The 24,365-nt window shown below is 36.8% G+C and overlaps 1 protein-coding gene across 3 annotated transcripts in view; it reads left to right on the top strand.

Annotated features, from left to right (window-relative positions):
* ADGRA3 (adhesion G protein-coupled receptor A3) overlaps positions 1-24,365 on the top strand; it is a 121,820-nt gene that overhangs the window by 57,653 nt on the left and 39,802 nt on the right. For 2 of the 3 annotated variants that reach the window (XM_004432314.3, XM_087434146.1), the window contains 6 exons: positions 553-624; positions 2,942-3,102; positions 5,063-5,276; positions 11,499-11,663; positions 14,794-14,995; positions 15,957-16,112. In XM_004432314.3, the coding sequence (XP_004432371.2) occupies positions 553-624; positions 2,942-3,102; positions 5,063-5,276; positions 11,499-11,663; positions 14,794-14,995; positions 15,957-16,112 (970 nt within the window). The remainder of the gene's footprint in view (positions 1-552; positions 625-2,941; positions 3,103-5,062; positions 5,277-11,498; positions 11,664-14,793; positions 14,996-15,956; positions 16,113-24,365) is intronic. The other variant, XM_087434145.1, reaches the window with a different exon arrangement.

Below are 24,365 nucleotides of genomic sequence, written 5' to 3'. Positions count from 1 at the left end.
TACAAAACTCTGCAAGGGTTTAGGTATTTATTAATGCCATCTGATACGAGGGGAAATGAGAGAGGTTAAGTCATTTGCCCATGGCCAACATTGACTTATATCCCAAGTCTTTCATTTTAAACCCTGGACTCATTCCACTCTGCTCACATTTTTCACTCAGTTACTGTGGGTGGCTGCTGCTGATCATTTCATACATTTCTTTTCCTTGATTTTTAGTTTTTGCTTTCTGAAATGAGTGAACACACGAGGAGTAATTCTAGTTGGAATGAGAGCATGACTGTAATAAAGTAACTTTGAGGTTTACCTCATATTTGATAGAAAAATCCTTATGTAGCAGCAATTTTTAAATTTTATTTAGTGCTCTATACAAGTTTCTTCAACCTTGGAGAGAATATTTACTAGTTGTTCCCTGTTTATAAGATTTAAAACAACCTCGTAAATTCTTGATAACATTATATAATGATTATAGGACATTTTAGGAAATATGAAATAGTATAAAATGATATATAATTGTTAGTATTTTTTTAAGTAAAATTATTTCCTTTTTTCCAGAAACCTTTCAGGGAATTTGTTTTCTTCGTTATCGCAAGGAACTTTTGATTATCTTGGCTCATTACGGTCTTTGTAAGTAAGAATTTTTTTTTCTGTTTTGATAAATGTATCTTAGTTTTTGAAAATTAAAAGCAGTTATTATATGATTTAAGGGACTTCAGTGGGAAAATCTTGTGAAGGTTAGAATCTCACATGAGAGCTTGTGTTCACATTGAAAAACAAACCATAAACCTTAAGAATGTTGTTTCAGACTGGAACGACCATTTTCTCCTTAGAATACTATATCTTTCTAATGTATATTTAGAGTAAATAAATTGGTAATTCTTTCTCTTTGTGTTTTCAAATTAGCAAATATTTTGTTATTTGACTAATTAAATCCCCAAAGGATAAAATCTCTCTCTTTATGAAGAATTTATAGTTACGGATATTTTCTACCTTAGGGATTTAATTTTATCCTGGAACCCCTTCCCCAAACTGAATTCACAACTTATTACTGACATTTCTAGGGGTGTTTATGTAAATGTCTGCTTTATGAGGTCAGTGCAAGATCATATTTATGCAGTTCTCTGTAGCTGTAGAATTGGCTGATCCCCCCACCCCCCAACACAGTTTTGTTAACTGCGGGATTGTACAGGAGTTACTTCTGAAAGTAATTATATTTCCAGATAAACCTTAATATATTTCAGACTATGTTATACTAATTTCCATCGGAATTACAGTTAAATATAATGTTTTTCAAATTGTTATTGTCTATAATTTATGGGATTGAGTCTCTTTTTTTCCAGTGAAGAATGTCTTCTCTACCAGATGCCTCGATTCAGTGTATGCTGACTTCTGTCCTCCTCTCCCTTCCCTTCTCCTTCCTTGTTTCTCTTCCCTTCCCCTCTTCTTCCCTCCCCTTCTCCTCTTCTCTCCTTTTCTGGGCCTATCATTTAAGTCTCATTTAGCAGTTTTCATTGGGTTGTAGCTAATAGGTTAGCCATTCATCTAGCTCCTCACCATCATGGTGGACACATGTCTGTATTTCTAGAGTCACATTGGATCAAACTCTGTCTGTTCTCTTTTTGGTGCCACTACCATTGTTGTCCAGAGGGCTGCTTTTTAGTGAAAACATGTCTTTTTGGCATATATAGATAGTGGGCTCAAGTCAGCCATTTCTGTGAAGTTTAGGAAATAGACTGCAAAGAATAAACTGGCTTTTGAGACCCTGAGTAGCAGGAATGTGGGAAGTATTTTCATCCAAATTGGGAGAAATTGCCAGTGTTTTTACCTGGTAGTGCTTAGGAATTAGAAGTCAGTCTCATCATCCTTCTGGTATTGTTTTATTAAGTTTACTTTCCTTTTATTGTATCCCTCCCCCCACCTTTTTTTTTTTGCCAGAACTAGTGAGATGAAGCCACTGCACAGTCTGTGTTAGAAGCACACGTGGTTATATTTGCTCTTTGCACTTTGTTGACTTATTTGTATAGAACGTTATATACTATTTTAGTTATATTTACATTTTGTTCCCCCTTATTACATGATGTCCTCCAGGTTGACAAGGGACAGTATCTCCATTTATGTTTGTTAGCTAGACTTAGTGTAACATGTGGCACTTGAATAGTTAGTGCTTTGTAAAACAAGTATTCAGGAAATGATTGTGCTTCTACCCAAGCTGTGTATATCCTCTTTGTTTATTACATCCAAGTGCCAAATTATGAAACTTCTTGCCTTATATGAAGATGATTCTCTGTTTTCTTTCCTATCAAGTAGGAGATATTCTTATATTTTGGAGTGGTTGAGTCTGTATCCCTTAAGTTTTTAATATCTATGGTATCATTTGGCACATAGCAGAAAGTGTCAGAAATAGTCCTCCTTGTTGAGGAGCTTGCACTCTGGTCAGAGAGACAGAATATAACCATGTGAAACAGTCATATATTGCTTTATGTTGCCAAAATTGACAGCAGAGTGTGTAGGCATTTAAGCCAAGAACATGGCAATGATGCTGGAAAGATTGGGGAAGGCTTCAAGATCCAGTATTAGTGCCACGTGCTTTATGATGAACGGGTAGAAGTTTGATAGACATAAAGGACGAGAATTAGGTATTCCAGAACCCTGGGATTAAGGAGTTTGTTGCATAGATGAGGGATGATGAATAGATTTTGTTCACATACCAACTTTGATCAAAAGCTGAGTCAGTCTCAGGATCAGTGAAGACCAGTGCTGGCGTCAGACACTCTGCAGGTCATGTCATTGGAAAGGAGACCATAGCCGGTTGATGGTCTACGCCACAAGCACGGTAAGGGTGAGCAGCCGTGTACTTGCCACCCAGAGCGTTAGACAATATAAACCAAAAGTGCTATTTAATTTTCTTCACCAAAGCCTCTCATTTGTATTTTGTATGCTACAGAGAATTTCAGACTGAGTACCTTTTGTGTGATTGTAACATATTGTGGATGCATCGCTGGGTGAAGGAGAGGAACATCACTGTGCGTGACACACGCTGTGTGTATCCTAAGTCTCTGCAGGCCCAGCCAGTCACAGGGGTGAAGCAGGAGTTGTTGACATGCGGTAAGGGAGAAAGAAAACGTGAGAAAGGATTTACCATTGTTTGTGACTTGCCATTGTGTTTCTCTTGACAAACTGTGAAAGTGTCTTTATACTTGGGTGGAACTAGTACAGCCGTTAATCTTCACGGGTTTGATAATATTTAGTTTATGCCAACAATTAAGTTACCTAAATTAAAAAACATGATTTATTCAGTTGGTCTTTCAGGTTCTTAGGTTCTGAACGCTTTCTTTATGAAAACGAATTTCAAAGAATAGCATAGATCTTTAGATTTCTTATCAGTTGACAAATCAAGAATTTGTTGATAGTAATAACATCTCAGGATGCTATCATATTGTTTGTTGGTGGGAGTATGAATTGGTACAGCCTTTTTGAAGTATAGTTTGGCAACATGTATCACTGTTCTTAAAAGATTGACAGTTTGATCTGGTAATTCTACGTGTAGAGGTCAGTTCTTAGGAAATGATCAGCTATGTATGTAAATCTTTAGACATGTATAAGCTTATCCTAAATTCTCAATAAGAGAGGATTGGTTTAATTACTTGTGACACACCCCTTCACTGATATAGTTTGCAGTTATTGAAAATCATGATTTTGAAGAATATCTGAAGACTTGATTGAGGAATTAACACATTTACCGTGTGTTAAATGAAAACACAAACAAAAAGCACATGAGCCAAAAACAGTCCTTAAAGTGATGGAGGGAGATTCCAGTTTAGTCTTTGTACTTGGACATAAACAATCCTATCATTTTTTTTCCTTTTCTCTTTATTTTCATTATTACTGTTGTTTCCCAAGTAAAATGTGCTCATTGGATGAAAAGGTTTATGAAAAGAAGCAATGTATAGGTGTATCAAATCACCATGATGTACACTTTAAATATCTTACAATTGTATTTGTCAATTACACCTCAATAAAGCTGAAAAAAAAGGAAAAAACTAAAAGAAGCAAAAAAAAAATCAAAGCCCTTGCTATATTCTTATCACTCAAATGTAGTTTATGTCCAAGATACCTTGGCGTATCATCTTCTGCAGCTTTTTCTTATGTTTTGACCAAAATACCATCATACTCTAATGATATTTCATAACCTTGTAAACTTGAGATAATATAAACTTATTTCCTCATCATATAAGATAGATACATACCAATCCATTATATGGATGTCGCCATAATTTAACAACTTCCTCATTATTGCATATTTAGGTGGTTAATAATAATTTCTCACTCCATAAATGATGCAAGGATTAGTTTCCTTGTATACTTCTTTGTAAATTTGCTATTATTCTTTAGGATAGACTACTACTAAAAGAATTGTTATGTTAGACAAATGGACTAAATATTTTAAAGGCTTTTAATGAGTCTATGGTATTTGTGTATATTTTTGCATATATATTTAAAATTTCTCCCTTTTATTTTTCTGACTGGAAGGAAATATTATCAGCTTTTTAAAAGTGATTGTAATATAAGGGATCTTAAAAGATGTTTTCTTTCTCTTTTTCTTTAAATGTTCTAAATTTTCTGCAGTGAGTATGCATTACTTTTATAACTAGAAACCAGTGGTTTAATCAAAGGTAATACACTCTCCAAAATGTATATTAAAATTATGTTGTGTATATGTAAGCATTTACTTGTCACCAGGTTTAAGTATCATTTTACAGCTTGTTGTTTAATATTGCTTCTGTGATCATCTGATAGTTTTATGATGCCACCAAGAAAGGAACAACTCTAAATGTTAGAAGTGGTAGGAAATGCTTTTTGTTTTAATTTTACTCAATTTTGTGTTCATCTTGACGCTGCTTAACTCAGTAGCAGCCTTGTTGGTGCTAGCATTAGAATGCTGGTTAGTGAGGAATATTTGTTTTTCCATTTTTTAAATTTCAATTAGAATCTCTATACCTCTTAATTCTGAAGTGTGAATATAGTATTGTATTTGTTTTCTGAGTCTTTGTTTTATTGTCTCCAGACCCTCCCCTTGAATTACCGTCTTTCTACATGACTCCATCTCATCGTCAAGTTGTGTTTGAAGGAGACAGCCTTCCCTTCCAGTGCATGGCTTCATATATTGATCAGGACATGCAAGTGTTATGGTATCAGGATGGACGAATAGTTGAAACTGATGAATCACAAGGTATCTTTGTTGAAAAGAACATGATTCACAACTGCTCGTTGATTGCAAGGTAAACTTTTTAGATGAGGAATCATCTCTCTGGATTTTATTTATTGTTTCAGAATTGTAATGTTCAGTTGGAATTTGAATTAATATTTTATCTTCTTGCATTTAAAAATACAAACATCTGACGTTTCCTTTTCCTGATTGTTACTGATCTTCTAAAATTAAACAGTCATCTTTTCCTTCCAGTTTTGGAAGTAAAAAGCATGGGATAAAAGGGCAACACTGTTGAGAAGTTGGAGACTTTGTTTAAAGTTTTAGGACAAAAATGTAAACTTTCAGTGCCAAACTTAATTTCTAACCTCTTCCTGCTGCTAAACTCAGATTTTCACTTTTAGGAATCACCTAATTTTCACAATTTGTCTTACAATTAATGCTACATTTTAAGATACTTCCTCTCTCCACCCCACTAGTATAAAAGAATATAACATTTGTCCTCTCTACCCCATGATTGATGTGAGCACCAAAATAGTTAATTTGAATGAACTTTAAAAAGTATAAAAAACAGAGTGAAAATATGTTATTGTTGCTTACCATGTATTTTATTTTGTTAAAATCTTAATCTGTAGTGCTGCATTTTCTCTTTCCTTCTCTCTGTCTCTTTATGTAAAATAGATGCATACCAATCTCTTTCCTACCAATTATAAAACTCAGCTTGAATTTTTTTTTTTTTTGTGAGGAAGATCAGCCCTGAGCTAACATCCATGCCAGTCCTCCTCTTTTTGCCGAGGAAGACTGGCCCTGAGCTAACATCGTGCTGATCTTCCTCTACTTTATGTGGGACACCGCCACAACATGGCCTGACAAGTGGTGCATAGGTGCGCGCCCGGGATCCAAATCTGGGCTGCCAGCAGTGGATTGTACGCACTTAACCGCTACGCCACGGGGCCTGCCCCTCAGCTTGAATATTTACGAGTAGATCTGCAGTTCCAGACTCTCTGCTGGAGTGCCCTAGGATATTACACAGCAAACTCATAGAAGCACAATGAAAAAATTACCAAGAAACTAAAGATTCTCTGAGTTGAGACTCATGTCTCGGGACTTTAGGGGTAGAATATTCTATTTTATAATTTCTGTTTCTGTCTTGAGATTTTCTTTCTGTTTATTAGAAGCATGTTTTCATTTATGTCTTCTAACATTTATAGTAGATGCGTTTATATCCTTGCCTGCTAATTCCAACAGCAGGGTTGTCTTGGGATCATCGCCACTGACTACTTTTCTTTTTAATATGGTTTATACTTTCCTGTTTTTTAAAAATATTATTTATATGTCTAGTTATGTTGGGTTCTATCCTGGACATTGTGATTGATTTGCTATACAGGAGATCTTGGCAGATTATAGCCTATGGCCAAATCCGGCCTGCTGGGCCTATGAGCTAAAAAAGTTTTTACTTTTTTTTTTTTTTTGGTGAGGGAGGTTGGCCATAAGCTAACATCTGTTGCCAATCTTCCTCTTTGTGCTGAGGAAGATTGGCCCTGGGCTAACATCTGTGCCCATCTTCCTCTATTTTACATATGGGATACCGCCACAGCATGGCTTGAGGAGTGGTGCGAAGGTCTGCATTTGGGATCCGAACCCACAAACCCCGGGCTGCCAAAGTCGAGTGCGTGCACTTAACCACTACGCCACCAGGCCGGCCCTAGTTTTTACATTTTTAAATGGTTACATTTCAAATGGTTACGTAAGTACCTACATGATATTCTTGACGTTGCTTCTCGGCCAGCAAAACCTAAAATATTTACTGTCTGGCCTTTGAAGAAATAGTTTCTTGACCCCTAACTCTGAATTCTGTTGTATTTGCCTGAAGAGAGCTGATTTTTTAAAATTGGTGTCATAATAGTTTATAACATTGTGAAATTTCAGTTGTATATTATTATTATTATTATTTTTGGTGAGGAAGATTAGCCCTGAGCTAACATCTATTGCCAATCCTCCTCTTTTTGCTGAGGAAGATTGGCCCTAGGCTAATATCCATGCACATCTTCCTCTACTTTGTATATGGGACACCTGCCACAGCACAGCTTGATAAGCAGTGCGTAGGTCCTCACCTGGGATCTGAACCTGCGAATCCCGGGCCGCTGAAGTGGAGCACGCAAACTTAAACACTATGCCACTGGGCCGGCACCCGGTTGTACATTATTATTTGTCAATCACCATATATATATGTGTCCCTTTACCCCTTATGCCCACCCCAACCCCTTTCCCCTCTGGTAACCACTAATCTGTTCTCTTTGTCCATGTATTTGTTTATCTTCCACATGTGAGTGAAATCATGTGGTGTTTGTGTTTCTCTGTCTGGCTTATCTCACTTAACATAATACCCTCAAGTTCCTCCAAGTTGTTGCAAATGGGACGATTTTGTCTTTTTTATGGCTGAGTAGTATTCTATTGAATATATATACCACACCTTCTTTATCCATTCATCAGTTGATGGGCACATGGGTTGCTTCCACTTCTTGGCTATTGTGAATAATGCTGCAATGAACATAGGGCTGCATAAGTCTCTTCGAATTGTTAATTTCAAGTTCTTTGGATCAATACCCAGTAGTGGAATAGCTGGGTCATATAGTATTTTGATTTTTAATTTTTTGAGAAATCTCCATACTGTTTTCCATAGTGGCTGCACCAGTTTGCATTCCCACCAACAGCGTATGAGGGTTCCCTTGTCTCCACATCCTCTCCAACATTTGTTGTTTTTTCTCCTGGTAATTATAGCCATTCTTATAGGTGTAAGGTGATATCTCATTGTAGTTTTGATTTGCATTTTCCTGATGATTAGTGATGTTGAACATCTTTTCATGTGCCTGTTGGCCATCCGTATATCTTCTTTTTTTTTTAAATTTTTTATTTTTATTTTTTTAATTTTATTTATTTATTTATTTTTCCCCCAAAGCCCCAGTAGATAGTTGTATGTCATAGCGGCACATCCTTCTAGTTACTGTATGTGGGACGCAGCCTCAGCATGGCTGGAGAAGCAGTGCGTCGGTGCGTGCCTGGGATCCGAACCTGGGCTGCCAGTAGGGGAGTGTGCGCACTTAACAGCTAAGCCACGGGGCCGGCCCCATCCGTATATTTTCTTTGGAAAAATGTCTGTTCATATCCTCTGCCCAGTTTTTGATTGGGTTGTTTGTTTTTTTGTTGTTGAGTTGTATGAGTTCTTTATATATTTTGGAGATTAACCCCTTGTTGGATATATGAATTGCAAATATTTTCTCCCAGTTGGTGGGTTGTCTTTTTGTTTTGTTCCTGGTTTCCTTTGCCTTGCAGAAGCTCTTTAGTCTGATGTAGTCCCATTTGTTTATTTTTTCTTTTGTTCCCCTTGCCTGAGTAGATATGGTATTTAAAAAGATCCTTCTAAGACCCGTGTCAAAGAGTGTACTGTCTATATTTTCTTCTACGAGTTTTATGGTTTCAGGTCTTACATTCAAGTCTTTAATCCATTTTGAGTTAATTTTTGTGTATGGTGAAACATAATGGTCTACCTTCATTCTTTTGCATGTGGCTGGAAGAGAGCTGATTTTGTTTCTTCAAGCAGTTGACTTGGCTAAACTCAACTCCTCGCTCTGTATTTTCTGTAGTAAGCAGCAGCTGATGTCTGCTTGGTGTCTGCCCTATTTGTGTGTAGGTCAGGGGTCAGTTAGAGATCTGACTGGATTTCATATGCAGAAATTTGGTCTTCCAGCCAGGCTCCATTCTTATTTCAACCAGTAAGAGTTTCTGGTTTTTAACCAGTAAGATTGTGAGTTTCTATTTGAATGGCGCCTGTCTTTGGGCAAAAGCCATTAAAAAAAATTTTCCTGGTCACCCCCCAATGCCAAAGCCTTTTTCCTGGTGTCAGCTTCTCTCCGGGTTCTGCCTGCTTTGGAATCACCCTCCATGTGTTCAGATAGTTGCCATTTTGTAGTTTGTCCAGAGTTTATAAATGTTAACTGTAGGGAGGTGGTTTGACAGGAGCTGCTCTCCTGTTACCAGAAGCAGAGTTCCTTTATTAGGAGGCAAGATTGTTAGGAATAATATATTAAGTCCCAGCGAGGAGGCTCTAATTGTTACATTATTTTTACTGTGGTGATAATTTCACAAGTATGTACATGTGTCAAGACTCATCAAATTATACACTTTGAGCAGTGTATTGTATGAATAGACAATAATTCACATATAATACAATGAAGGTTTAAAAATATAGTAGAATCCTTTCCTGAATAAAAGAACTTTGATTGTTAGAACTCTTATTAAATTTTGTGATTATAAAGTAACTAGATTTATTTTGTAAAATTATTTCTGCAAGTCATGCTTAAGTTAATCTAAATTCTTTATTGCAGTACAAAAAAATTAATTCTAAGAGTAGCAACTTTGCCTAACATTTTTGTTGGTAGAGGGACACTTGACCGAAGTGAAAATCTTTCTTATGAAGACTGATCCTTGATTAGTAAGAATCAGAGTGTGTAGTTTCCCTAGAAGATGAAATTGAAGTTGCCTCTTTCTCCTTAAATCTCCAAAAATACTTTGTTGAGGATTCCTGAAAATTTTATTCTGATAATTGGTTTTAGACATTGAACATATTGCAAAAAGTTATCTAAAAAAAATGTTTGCAAAATATATTAGGACTATAGTTCCCAAAGGGTGTGCTGAGTGCCCTGAGAGACCACAGTGAGTTTACAGAGGGGCTGGGGGGTATTTCCAGTTTTTGAGGAAGCATAGTGATATTTGATGTTTGTCAGACACCACACAGCTACCAGCTCCGGGTCCTTAGGGTGTCAACAGTAGATCACGCTGCTTTCCTTTTTGCTGGTGCCATACTTTAGGATAATGGGGTTTTGGCGATTACTATTGTGCAAAGCAAGTACTGTGTGAAAATCATTATTGAAACCATTAGGAAGTACTTGTGGTTGTTTAAGAATGAAATAAGCCTTTTATTTCACAGTGATGTGTGTTATTTTTTCAAATAGCTACTGAATTACTAGGACTTTATAGATAACACTGTTTTGGTATTTAATTTAGTAATTGGAACCACTGTAGGTATTTCGAGCTAGGGGCACTGTGAAAAAGTTATCTAGTCAGTGAAGATGCTGTAAAACAAGAAAGTTGGGGAATCTTTGGATTAGAGAGTGATTTTCATTGCCAGAATTTTTTATACGCTTCTTCCTAGTTCAATTTCAATAGAGTTATATAAAGTAGAATGTTTGACACTTTCTGGTTATTTAAATTGAACGTCAAACTCTTTTATGTTGCTTTATCTTGAATATATTTATTATAGTGTATTGGTTAATTTACTAGTAAAGATCATAATCATTTTCTTTGGTTCAGAATAATAACAGTGCCTCAAAGTCTTTATTAGAACATTTTTTGTTGTATAGCCATTAATGATTTAGGAGACTGGAAAAATGTGTATTAACTTCAGGTCATAATTTTGTAAGTTAATTAAAATGATACATGCTTTATGTCTAATTATTTCTTATCTTTTGTATCTACGTAAAAGCAAAGCATAATGGGTCATGTGTGGGGGGGAATAAAGGTTAATTGAAGGTTCTGACATTTATTCCTTAATTAATAGGTTTTATATTAGAGAATTATGATTTCATATGGAAAATTGAATATACTGACAGCTATTTAGAAGTATAGCTGTTTTATAAAGTGTGAAGTATACCATTCCATGGAAAACTCCTTTTGTTAAAGCATTAATTAGTAATATGCTAAATCTTTTTAGAGACTTAATGGGTTGCTTCTTGTATAACCCTTCTTCCGCAAAATATGATACCTTAAATATTTTCTTAATTACATACTTCATAATATTAATTTCCTTTCTTCGTGCTTGAGTGTTTTCCTCAGAACCTATGAAAAGGTAGGTAAAACTTGGAAACTTCTGCATTAGTTTTGCTGAAGAAGATGCCATGATTCTGCCTTTGTACTGTCCCCCCTCCCTGCTGTGTCCTGTGTTCCCTCCCTTTTTCTGGAAGGAGAAGTCTCAGGCCTCATGTACCATTGCACTGTATTCATACTTCTGGTATAGCTCTCACCATAGTATTTTAAGTACCCTTTTAACTGTTTGTCTTGACCTGCTGCTGAGGCACTTAAATGGAGGAATCATTTTTTAAGTTTGTTTTTTATTTAGCAAGTGCTTGACGCCCAATGCGCATTCAGACATATTTGCTAAATGAATGATAGAAGCCCACGTTGTCTCCCTTTTTGCCTAACCATATTTTCTCTCTTTTTAAAATCTTTCTTCATGCAGCGCCCTAACCATTTCTAATATTCAGGCTGGATCAACTGGAAATTGGGGCTGTCATGTCCAGACTAAACGTGGGAACAATACGAGAACTGTCGATATTGTGGTATTAGAAAGCTCTGCACAGTACTGTCCTCCCGAGAGGGTAGTCAACAATAAAGGTGATTTCAGGTCCGTGACATGGAAAATGCTGGAAAAGTCTGATTTGCCCCAAATCTCTTTTTATTCTCAAAGGCACATAATTGGTTTCCTATCCTCAGTAAGATAATTTGGGAAATGTATGTGTATATACATATATATCCTTATATATCTATCTAAAGAGTACCCTTTAGAACAGTGATTTCAGAATTATTTATGGAGCTTTAAAAAAAAGTAGGTGACTGAACTTTCTCTCTTATCTGTTGATTTAAGAATCTCTGAAGGTAGACCCAGAAGTGGTCATTTTTAACAGGTGGTTTTGTTGTAATAGTTAAGAACTATTACTTGAGTAGAATTTCCAAAATGTTTCCCTAAAATAATGGAAAATTCAGACAAGCTAATGATATTTCCTGATTTTTCAAGGGCTCTTTTATGGATAAACTTTGGAGGTTTTGTATCGCTAAGTCACTTTTAACTATTGGCAGTTAAGTGTAGACATCATAATTAGGAGAAACATATCCAATTTTCCTCCCCTATTTGGTTCTTCTGATAATTAAGCAAGAAAGACTTTGGGAAATGAAAGCTGTCAAGTGGCCTGAAACTTGCAAGGCTGTTGGTGTTGGACTCTGTGTTATGATAAGCAGAATGAGTTAAATATTATGATTTTTTTTACTAGAAAGTTTAGAATTTGTGAGAGGTAACAACTTTTACCTTAGACTCTTTACTTTCAAAGTTGTTTTAGAACATCTCTAAATATATTGTTTATTTAATATTTATGTTCAGGATTCTAATAATGAGCTTAATGTTGATACAAAGAGAAATATCTTGCTTTTTAAATCAGTGTAAAGGTTGTTGAATACTCAGTTTGCACTGTGATTGATACTATCGCTGCCTCATGGCTGTAAACCCAGTTTTTTAAAGGTAAGTAAATCCTTTGGTTAATCTTTCAAATCCAAGGTGAAGAAGCAATAACAACATCTTTAGCTCAGCTAGTTCTTCATAGCTTTTTTGTTTGGCTGAGGAAGATTAGCCCTGAGCTAACATCTGTGCCAGTCTTCCTGTACTTTATACGTGGGTTGCCGCCACAGCATGACTGTTGAGTGGTGTAGGTCCACGTCCGGGATCTGAACCCACGAACCTGGGCTACCAAAGCTGAATGCACTGAACTTAACCACCACACAACAAGGCTGGCCCTGCCTCTTTTTTTTTTTAAATTGTCTTTGTCCTTAAAAAACAATTCTCCTTGACATGAGTATATGGAAATCAGCATTTATTATTGCCAATGGATAAGTCTTCTATGTGGATTAACTGTTAACTGATAATACTTATATTGTATACCTCAAAGCGAAATAGATAACATTTTTTAATTTTGTTATAGCCAACATCTTTATTAAATAATCATAATATGATGTTTTCTGTTTATGGTGGATTTTCTTTTTTTTACTCATAGTTTTTGAGTATTTTACATTTTTAAAAATAGAAGAAAAATCGAATTATTTAACTGATTGATGAATTACTTATCTTTTGACACTCCTTAAGATATTATACAATTAAACTTCCATTGCATTAATAATATATAGTTTAGTGTTGCTTGATCTAGTTATGCAGTTTTTGATAATGAATTATATTTTGGTGTGACTGATATTATAATTTAGTGGTTCCTATGTTATGAGTCAGCTGTAACTTTTATTAAATATATTCATTTTCATTCCCAGTTTTGGAGAAATGGAAGATTTCTCCCAATCCAGTTAATGATGATCCATGCCAACCGATTTATATAGTCACTTGCACAGTGACTATACAATTTATTTGGGCTTCTGCCAGATAAATTCAGTTATGTACTGTGTTGTAGGTCTTCAAGACGACCCACAAGAGCAGAAATTTGCTAGAAGGACTCATGGGACTGGCATATAGTTGTAGTCACATCTAAGATATATTATAGTGATGTAGTAAGAGACATAGCTGGATCATAAGGGAAAAAGACACAGGTGGGTTCTGGAGAGATCCACGTGCAGGCAGGCCTCTTTGTGCTCTCTCCCTCCCATGAGGGTCACACAGAGCCTACTCCTCCTCCAGCCATGAAAAGGCAGCAACCTCTTTGCAGTGTTTCTGCCCGGGGAAGCCCATGGAAGACTCAGCACCCAAAGTTCTTATGGGAGTGCTGGTCATATAGGCATCACCTGCCTAGCACGTACCAGAATTTCAGACTCCCAGGAAAAAAGCAGGTGTTCAGCATAAACCATGTTACTTGTCCAAGCAGTCGAGGCACAGTGAACCACCCTCACCAGTTAACTGTTCTTGGGAATCCTCTAAGCCCCAAATTCCTAGAGGCCACCGAAGGGCCAGTGTTGCAATCAGGCCTTTCCAAGGATAGCAGTGGACCTGCTATGGTAACCCTTCTCTGCGGGTGTACTAACTCTACTTCTGCAAAAGGCCAAATTCTGTTTATTTATTTATTTTTTGTGAGGAAGATCATCCGTGAGCTAACATCCATGCTAATCCTCCTCTTTTTGCTGAGGAAGACCGGCTCTGAGCTAACATCCACTGCCAATCCTCCTCCTTTTTTTCTCCCCCCAAAGCCCCAGTAGATAGTGGTATGTCATAGTTGCACATCCTTCTAGTTGCTGCATGTGGGACGTGGCCACAGCATGGCCGGAGAAGCAGTGCGTTGGTGCGCGCCCAGGATCTGAACCCGGGCCACCAGTAGCGGAGCGCGCGCACTTAACTGCTAAGCCACGGGGCTGGCCCACCAAATTCCGTTTATATTGGCAAAATTCTGACCTTATATACCTAGTAGTTATATAAACCTACCATATAATAATAGTAATTAAAAAGAAATGCAAAACTGTTTGTGGCACCATTTTTCTTTTCTTCCTGGATAAGGTACAATTCCTGTCTGTTCATAGCAATGTTTAGACTATTTTAGAAAAATATTCTATTCTGGTATTATATTAAAATATACTTGGCTGATAGTTTAAAATGGTTTAGTTCCTGTTAACTTATTTTTTTAATAGTTTTAGTTTTTATTCTTAAAGGAGTTTGATTTATTCTCCTTGATTTTTCTCTATAATTATACATGACACGTTCTAATCCTTGATTTTCCCTCTGCTATTACTTGTGTCAATGTAGGTTTTCTTATATTGGTTTGTCTCCATCTCTCTAGATGGCCCAGAACCCTGGCGGGCATTACTGCATATCTGCAGTGTACTCGGAATACCCACAGCGCTGGGATCTATCCTGGAAACCCGCAGGATGAGCGGAAGGCTTGGCGCAGATGTGACAGAGGGGGCTTTTGGGCAGACGATGATTATTCTCGCTGCCAGTACGCAAACGATGTCACTAGAGTCCTTTATATGTTTAATCAGGTAACTAGACAGTCTTCAGATTTGCTGAGGTTGTTAATAAAACATAGTGTTCAAACCAAATATGTAAGAGTTTTTTTTAACATAGTAGTAGAGCATAACGGTTTGGTGTTTCTGTTTCTGTTGATTGGTCTGTCTTTGGGATCAGGCCTAGTCTTCTCAGCTGGTGTTCAAGGCCCTCTGTGGCCTCACTCTTCCTTTCCAGTCACTGCCTGATTTTGTGCCTTTGTTTGAATGCGTTTATCATCTGTTTCCACCGGACAGAATCCCAGCCATCCTCCAAGTCCACCCGGGAAGCCGCCTCTTGGGTTCCTTTTGTGTAAAATCTCTTTGTCACAGGTGATCCCTTGTCATATTTGTACTACTCAGGTACCTTTGCCTGTCTTTGCTTCTGTGCATCTTTGATAAACCTCACCAGATTATCAGCAGCTGGAAGATAGTCTCTGTGTTATACATTTTCTTACTAACCTTAGTACCTGCAATACCCTTTTTTGCAATGGTTGGTGCTGAGTCCTGTTTAATAAATAAACAGATGTAAAACATTGCTGGCAGTGCATGATGATACAGATAAGAGCTAAATAAATGGTTCATACTCCTGTGCAGTAGGAGTTCCAGGGAGGTATTGATCTCTCCCAGCTGGAATACTCAGGAAAGGCTTTACTAAGCAATTGGAATTGAGTACGTGTAAAATTTGGAGAAGTAGAGCAGGAGAGATGGTGCAGCCTGTTTACATGTTTACCTGATGTGTTTTCATTTAAGGTTAAAAAGTTAAAAAAAGATTTTCCTCACGTTAGTTTCCATTAAAATTTTAGTTTCCTCAGGTTGGGAAAGGCATTTTACGAAGGTCATGATGAGTAAATGATAAAAAGTTTGAATCCATTGCCATGTTTTGAAATGCAAAGACAAAATGTCAAAATTCTGTTGATCATTTTGCTAAGTGCTTCATTTTGCCTTTTTAATGTAGATGCCCCTCAATCTGACCAACGCTGTGGCCACAGCCCGACAGTTATTGGCTTACACCGTGGAAGCAGCCAACTTTTCTGACAAGATGGATGTTATATTTGTGGCTGAAATGATAGAAAAATTTGGAAGATTTACCAAAGAGGAAAAATCAAAAGAGGTATTTTTCTAGTTCGGATTTGTAACATATAGCGTGTCAACAGATGGTTATGTGATTAGAGTTGAATCTATTTTTAAAGCCTGTTTATGTTTGCTATATTTGAGTTAAATACACTTTTTAGTTTCCAGCATTGGCGTTGAGAAACTTGTGCGCCATCTATTATAGTGACCTTTTGTTGGGAGGAGTAGAGGTGAACTGTCAGTTCTTGGAAATTAAGGTACCACGATAGAGCAGAGCCCAGGAGAAAGCGTCTTTCTGCCTCCACCTCCACGTTGTGCGTTAGCCGGGGCTGCTTTTCTTGGGAGTCCTGGGATTTCTCTTCTCTACACAAGCCATGTGTTCATCATTCTTAATGTGAGTTTTAGTCACCCCGATCTTACATTAAATTGCTTAATTTCTTTTGTAATGCTCTGGAGAAATGAAAGACTGTTTTAGGAACTTTTTTGAAATTCCAAATGATTGGAATAGACAAGTTATGAAAAATTAGTGACTTAGAAGAGGAGTATATTTGAAAAGCCACGTTAAAACTATGATGTGCTTGTCAACATGATATCCTTTAGGAGAAAACATAGACAACCACCGTGTTTACAGTGAATGAGCAGCAAATAATGTTTTGAATAAGTTTTTAGAAACAGTTTAACATATTCTTAGACTTCAAGTTTCAAGCTGCCTGAGAACTTATATTGTTTCTTTTATGATATAATCACTTACACAAAAATGAATTTTAGAGGTAGAAGAAATCAAGTCATAAACTGAAGCCCAAAGAAAATTATGTGAATTATCTAAGGTTTTACAGCTAGGTTAGGGCAGGGCTGGAAACAGAACCCAAGAACCCTGGTTGTCTAATTTAGGAATTTTCTACTGTGTCACATTTACTTTCTAGTACAATGTTGCCCTGTCCTGGTATTCCAGAAATACTCAGTATACAACTGTGGGGCGAATACTGGACTAAAAGTCTAATAGATTTCTTTACATAAGACATCTCACATTCATGAATATGCTAAAAGGTAAATAACATGCCTCGTTTCCCTAAACTATTTAACAAAGGAGTTGTTTGTTTGGGCTTTTATTTTTGGTAGAATATCTATTAATATCTTGTATTTTGATGACAAATTTTGGAACTACAGCCTTAGTATGTTAGGTACTTTAGCTGATGTAGCTGTTAAAGGAAGAAAAATAGTTCTATGTATATAAATGAGACTCAGGTCAAAGGACCACTTGATAATGAGATAACATTTCAGCATAGTTATCTGAACCTCGGACCACAATTTTCTAATGAACCGTCCTGCTGCTTGATTGTGTCTTTGGGCCATAGTCTACTTCCCATGTAAATTTTCCTAGCACTGGGAGAAGCTGGCTGGATTCTGGCTCTGTGGTAATCCTCCTCTCCATTGTTGATTGTAATCACAGGTTAGCTGCCCACACGATTAGAAGTCATTCATGGAAGAGGGATGTTTTGAGTCACTAGAGTAATTGAATGATATTTGGAATGTGGATATGGAAAAAGATTTTGCCATCATATAATACATGTTTATTCCCATGCTGCCCTGTTTTGACATGAGGGACCTCTGCGCACGTCCCAACTGGTGAAGAGTGAGGTGGTGCCCAGAGGTTTACGTTTCACTGTTCGCTGGTCTGTGGAATGAATGGGCTGCCACTGGGGTATATTCTTAGGTGGAAACGTCTTGTTGAGGACTGGGAGTTTATCTACTTCCAGTGTCATGAGTTACTAATTAACAATGGGCTCTTTCTTTCTTTTTAAAATGGGAATGATACTTGCTCAGTTAACTTGGGAAGTTTGTGTGTACAAGTGGGAAGATACAGGTGAAACTATTTTGCAGAATTGTTGCCAAGCTAGGATATACTTTTATAGGGTTAGGAAATTTAAAATTCTTATGATTTCAGAAGCTAAGTAGGAGGTTCTTAAAAAAAAAAATCACCAGAGTGCTTAGTTACTTATCTAAACACTTAGTTTGAAGGAGATTGATGTCAGTCTCACTGGCTGACATAGGAGTAAAATTTTAATTATCTTTGGAAAAAAATGATGGCGACTTATTAAGTATAAATAGAAGAGACAGAGGAAAATTATTTCAGGATTGAACAATTGAGATATAAAGGTAATATTACCTTTGATGCAGTGACAGATATCCTATCTGATTCTTTGGAAACTTGAACTGCAGGCCATAGCTTTCACCATTTAGTAAAAAGAAATCATGAGATTTAAGGGTTTCATTTTAAGTTAATTAGCACTGCATAAAATTATGCTAAGGTATCCTAAGATGCATATAGCTTAATTGGACAAATAATTAAATTGATTTTTGTATTGTGTCCAAAAATTATTCTGGTATGGATATTTTCAAAACTAAAATATTGTGAGGCAATTGCTTTTTAACCTGTGATTGAATCTAGCGAACACAAGCCGGTACTCTGTTGTCTTAGGATGGATGCTAAAAGCTGTCAAGCTGCCAGATCTAAATGATGTATTTAGTGGGGTTTTTTAAAAAGAGCTGAAGGTTGTCCGTCAGGCAATTTAAGTGTCTGTTCCATATTTACGCTAGTGATTTCTCTTATGAAAACAATATATTTCCATTTCTGAAGATGAGAACGTGTATAAAGATTAGATTTGGTTATGCATTATATTCCCCTTACTGTGTTCTAGTCTTAAATATGTGAGTGAGGCATGCACCTTAATGCTAGTTCAATACAAAGTTCATTTGGCACAGTTTTGTATATGGATTTTAAAAAATGTAAAGTTCTTTCATTTACTCATTTTAAAACATAATTACTTCTGTATTGCCACTTATGTTTCTTTCTTTATTTTCAGTATTTCTAATGGTTTTTTTCCTTGATCCTACTTGTGAGACTTTTCTGTATTGTTAAGCTTTTCAAAAACCCGGCTTCTGGCTTTGTGATCTTGTCTAGAACATTGTTTCTCAGACTTGAGCACGTGTCAGAATCAACTGAAGAGTTTGTTAAACACAGATTGCTGGGCCCCACCCTCTGAATTTCTGACTTTGTAGGTCTGTGATGGGGTGTGAGAATTTGCATTTCTACTAGGATCCAGGTGATACTGGGCAACGTGTCTTTGGTTCAGGCTTTGAGAACCACTGTAGTATCTTCATTTTCTAGCCTTATGTTGCATTTTAAAAAAAGTTTTTGTGGGTTTAACTTTTCTAAGACTTCTCAGAAACATTTTTTATTGGAAAATTCCAAAAGTGTTGGAGAATGTTACCATTAATACCTATGTTATATCTTTCACCAAGCTTCAACAATGTTCAATATTTATTGACCTTGTCTCATCTCTTCTATCCACTTATTTCCTGTGTCCTCCATCCCTCCCTCTTTCTCTTTCTCTCTTTTTCAATGCTGGAGTATTTAATAGCAAATTCTAGATGTCATGTTTCATTTATAATTTTTCTAAAATATAAGGAACTTTAAAATAGAACCGTGATACTGTTATTATATCACCCAAATGAGCTCTAAGTCTTTAATATCATCAAATATCTAGTCCATGTTCAATTTTCCTTGATTATGGTTTTGTAAAAATGTGGACTTTGTGTCTGGTTACTTTATGGAATTCATTCATATAATTTTGCAGTTGGTTATGTGGGATTTTCTAGACAATTATGTTGCCAGCAAGTAACGGTTTGTCTGTTCCTATATAAAATGTATTCTTTTTTTTTTTTTTTTTTTCCTGGTTGTACATTGGTGAGGACATCCAGAACAATGGTGAATAATGTTGGTGATGAGGGGTCTTAATGAGAATGGTTTAATGTATCATTATTAAATGTGATACTTGTTTGCTTCTGCCAAGTACCTAGGGGCAATACCAGGGTTGGGGTTCACTTTGAAATTAGTTCTCAGCTTGAAGTTTTTCAGATTAAGAAGTAGTATGCAGTCTGACCTCAGTGCTGTGTGAAGGTCAGCTTGTGTTTACAATTGTCGGGAAAGAGATATTTTTACCTGTGTCGTGCCAAGGTCAGGACAGGCAAGTTTCAGCTTTCCTTGCTGTCCCCTCCCTTCTGTGAGGCTGATTTAATGCTGGGTTGCCCTGACCCTGGGCCTGTCCTTTCTGGGTTATCAGCTTCGGGCAGTGGTCTTGTTAGGCCTGTGTGGGCGGGGCCTAGGCCCCGTGTGGACATCAAAACATAGTCCATGATCTGCAGAGTTCCACGTCACAGCTCTTTGGATTCCTGCTGTATTTTGCTATTGGCCTCTGGAGGAGACTTTATTTTCTGACTGATCAGTGGTGCATTTAAAAAGAACCTTTTTTCCTTCAGCATTTTTTACTTTTAGCAGGGGAATTCTCCAGAGCGCTTAGTCTTCCATACTTCCAGGAAGGGAGATGCACATATATTTTTATAGTCAGAAAAAACAAAATCTGCTTCAGTTGGGAGACTTGGAGGAATCTTAGGAGTTAAGTTTTTCTATTTGTTGTGAAGATATGGCTGCGAGTGTGGCTCATTAAGTTCTGCCCCTCTTGAGTAGTGTTCCTCGTATGTTCCAAGAATTTTTTTTATAAAAGCAACTTTGTCTACTTGGAGGAAATGTTTTCCTTTCTGTTGATAATTGTAAAATTATCTTTATCGTCTGGACTAGGAAACACATCAAGAATCAGTTTTTTCCTAGTCACAGCAGCTCTGCCATTGATGCGTATTTTTAACTTGTCTGTCTCTCATTTTCTTAAGTCTGTATTTCCCACTCTTTGTGTTTTAATTAAAAAAGAATTATCTTTCTAATTTCGTCAGATTACCTCAAATCCTTTCTGTCAGGAAATGGAGAATAAATGCAATGTTTATTCATGCAACATTGTTCTCAATCTTTTCTCTCTCTTCCCTTCCCACCTGTTTCGTCGTCATCATTATCATCATCATCATCATCATCAACATCATCATCATCATCATCATCAACACCACCACCACCACGACCACCAACACACCACTTTCTTTGCTCCTATACCACAATAAAATCAGAGCGTTAATCTTGGCCATAGGTCCTGGTGATGACCACAATTAGACCTCTTATTGACTGTTGACTACTTAACTAAGCAAGCTGCCACGAAGCGTTCAGTGGGATCCTGAGGCACTCAGGACACTGAACCTAGTTAACCGTGACATCAATACACTTTTAAAATCTGACTTTCACAACTCCTTCATTAAAAGTAATCAGAATAATAATATAGTTTGAGATAGGTATCATCTCAATATTATACGTAATTTGTAAGTAGGAGAAAATCATGAAGACTACTTGAACTTAAAAAATAATAATACCAGCTGCCATTATTATTATTTAGTCAAGTGTGAACTACATGTCAGTTCTGTACTTCCATTTCCATCTTATCTGTCCTAAAACAGCTTTCTAGATTGCCCTGCCCATACATGTGTCTGTAATTCTTGCTTTTTTGGTTGTTAGAATTGACAGGGGTACCCTCTGCTGCTTTGTGCTTGAAAACATAAATGTGAGGAGGGGCCTAGATCCCTTGGCTTTTCTCAAAACTGCTTAATAAAGATATTTGCCTTCTGTTTTGGTTTTTTCTTAATTTGCTGTGGAAGGAGGCATTCTGAGCACTTCTCATAGGGGTCTGGGTCTCATTTTACACATGAGCAAACTGAGTCTGGGAGAGGCTCAATAATTTGCTTATGGACAGTTGACTTGTAAGTTACAGTTGAAATCTTAACCCAGGAGTGTTTAACTCCAAGGCACAAATGTATTCTGTCTTCAGTATTACGTTGTACCCTACTACATTAAAATTAAATATCATCAAGTTTAGTTTATGTATTATCGTGTGCATTTCATATGCTAATGTATCAGGAATTCATGAAATTTACAGATAATTTTGATCAGAATTCCAAACATACATTGAGAAGAACATGAAATATTGTGTCTTAACAACAGATGACATTTAACACTTTTATTGTTATTAATGTGGCATTTTCATTTCTTCACCCTTTTATCTTTGACCAAGTGTGTTCACACATGTTTTCCTTTGATCTCACTGTTGATCCACAGTGTGACAGGTGGAAAAACAGGTGCGTGATTCCTTCTGACTCTTGTGTGGCAGGAATGGCCTTCAGGGAATGAGGTCAAGGAGAAATACGATGCCTTCTAATGCTGGTTGCCATTTTTAAGCTGTCTTTGTGTGTCAGATTTCAGGAATACTTTTTAAATCCAATGTAATTTTTCCGTTATCCTTTTTGTGTCCTTTTTTGCCACTATGACAGATTCAGAACTACTTCCGTAACCAAGCTCCAGAAGAAGAGTATAGCATTTTATGATTACCTGCTCTAGGGAATATTTTGGCAAAAAAATCTCTTTCTTAGTTCTTAACCATTTGAAGTGAAATAATGAGAAAAACAGCTTGTTCTCAGCTAAGGCAATCACTCTTATTAGCTATATACCTTCTTAGAGATATTTCTTTTCTTTATAATTGTTAACACGTTAAATTCCATTACTGCATTAGCCAGTGGACCACAGCGGTAGTTCTTTGATCATGTAAGAATCATAGTTTTTCAGTAGAAATGATGTATATATCAGGTCTCATATTGGATCTTCATAAAGTCCATACATTTAAAACTTTAAGAAAATATGAAACAAGTTGAGTTCTAATTGTGCTAATCTGTAAACACCTCATATATTTTTGTAGTACCTTAGAGTAGAATCAGTGTTTTCCTGTATTTTAAGTTTTTTCGGCTCATGGGAATTTCTTTTCTGATAGCCATAGAGCAGATTTTACCGCATCATCTCTTTTACCTCTTTATTTTTGTATACCAATTTGAAATAACAATAGGTGAGAATAATAGACAAAAACTTAGACAAATTATTCCAGCTACTCTGAATTCCCATTAAGAGATGGTGGTTATTATTCCAATCGCTATGTAAATGGCTGATTGACATATTTAGTAATCGACGTTTCAAGAGTTAGTATCTTTCTTTATAACTTCAGAAATAAGGGTTACTGTTAGAATGCAATTCATCGCCATGCCTGTTTGTTATTAGGAATGTGTACTGGGATGCTAATGTTCCATGAATTGTGTAAAATGAATAGGCTTGGGATTCTTTTTCTTTTTTCTTTTTTTGGCAGGGAAGGATTTGTCCCGAGCTAACATCTGTTGCCAATCTTCCTCTTTTTTCTCTTTCTTCTCCCAGCCCCTCCTCCAGTGCGTGGTTGTATATCCTAGTTGTAAGTCCTTCTCTGTGAGCCGCCACCACAGCATGGCAACTGACAGATAGGTGGTGTGGTTCCACGACTGGGAAATGAACCCAGGCCGCCGAAGCAGTGAGCATCAAACTTGAACCACTAGGCCATCAGGGCTGGCACTAGGCTTGGGATTCTACGAAGCTTGGTTATAGGCTCTTCCCTTATTCTCTGTCAGTTGATCCTGCTGATGTCTTGGGTAGAGGGGAAATGCCTCTTGAGAATGTGTGAGTTCACTAAAATAGGGTATTTGAATTATATTTCATTACTCTTCTTCATATATAACTCTGCTTATTTTCTTCCTTGCAGTTATCACTAGACATGTATTTACTTGGGTGTTTGGGTATTTTCTTCACTAGAGTATAAACTCCAATATACATAGAGCTTGTATATTTCTTTCACTGCTGTTATCTCCATTGCTCGGGACAGTGTCTGCTCACCTTGGTCCTCAATAAATAGGTAGTCAATGAGTGAATGAATATTGTACAGTTATTGGCTTCTATTCCAGGAGCTGTATTGGTGAATAAGGGTATAAATATAAGTAGGACACTGTGTTGTCCCTGCCCTCAAGATGTTCACATTGGAAATAAAGTAAGGACAGAATTGTGATACACTATATTAAGGGTAGTACAAAGTCAGTAAACTATTTTTTAATTGGATGAGGGCATGGGGCTTTACAGAGGAGAAAGAGACAGCTTTGCTGGATGAGTTGGTCTTATTTACATATGAACACAGACTTGAAAAATGCACCCCTCTTAGCACTTCTTCTAGAGCCTGTCGTCTTCCAAGAGGAGGCCTATTTTGGGATTGAAATGGTGAAAAAAAAAAGGAGCAATAAAATAACAAGAAGAGCTAACATTTTTTGAGTGCTTGGCATGTGCCAGGCATGGTTTCAGGAGCCTTATATTTATTATTGGAACTTAATCTTAACAACACTCAGAAAAGACAGGAGTGTTATTATCCCCATTATACAAATAAAGGAAGGTGCGAGAGGTTAAGTGTGCAACCCAGCCAGTGCTCAGTATTTGAAGTCCTGTTCTTCAGCCCTATATTACAGC

Source organism: Ceratotherium simum, chromosome 8 (assembly GCF_057802395.1).
Source record: "Ceratotherium simum simum isolate JZ-2026a chromosome 8, ASM5780239v1, whole genome shotgun sequence".
Lineage (NCBI taxonomy): Eukaryota > Metazoa > Chordata > Mammalia > Perissodactyla > Rhinocerotidae > Ceratotherium > Ceratotherium simum.
This window is presented reverse-complemented; position numbering and strand designations above follow the sequence as displayed.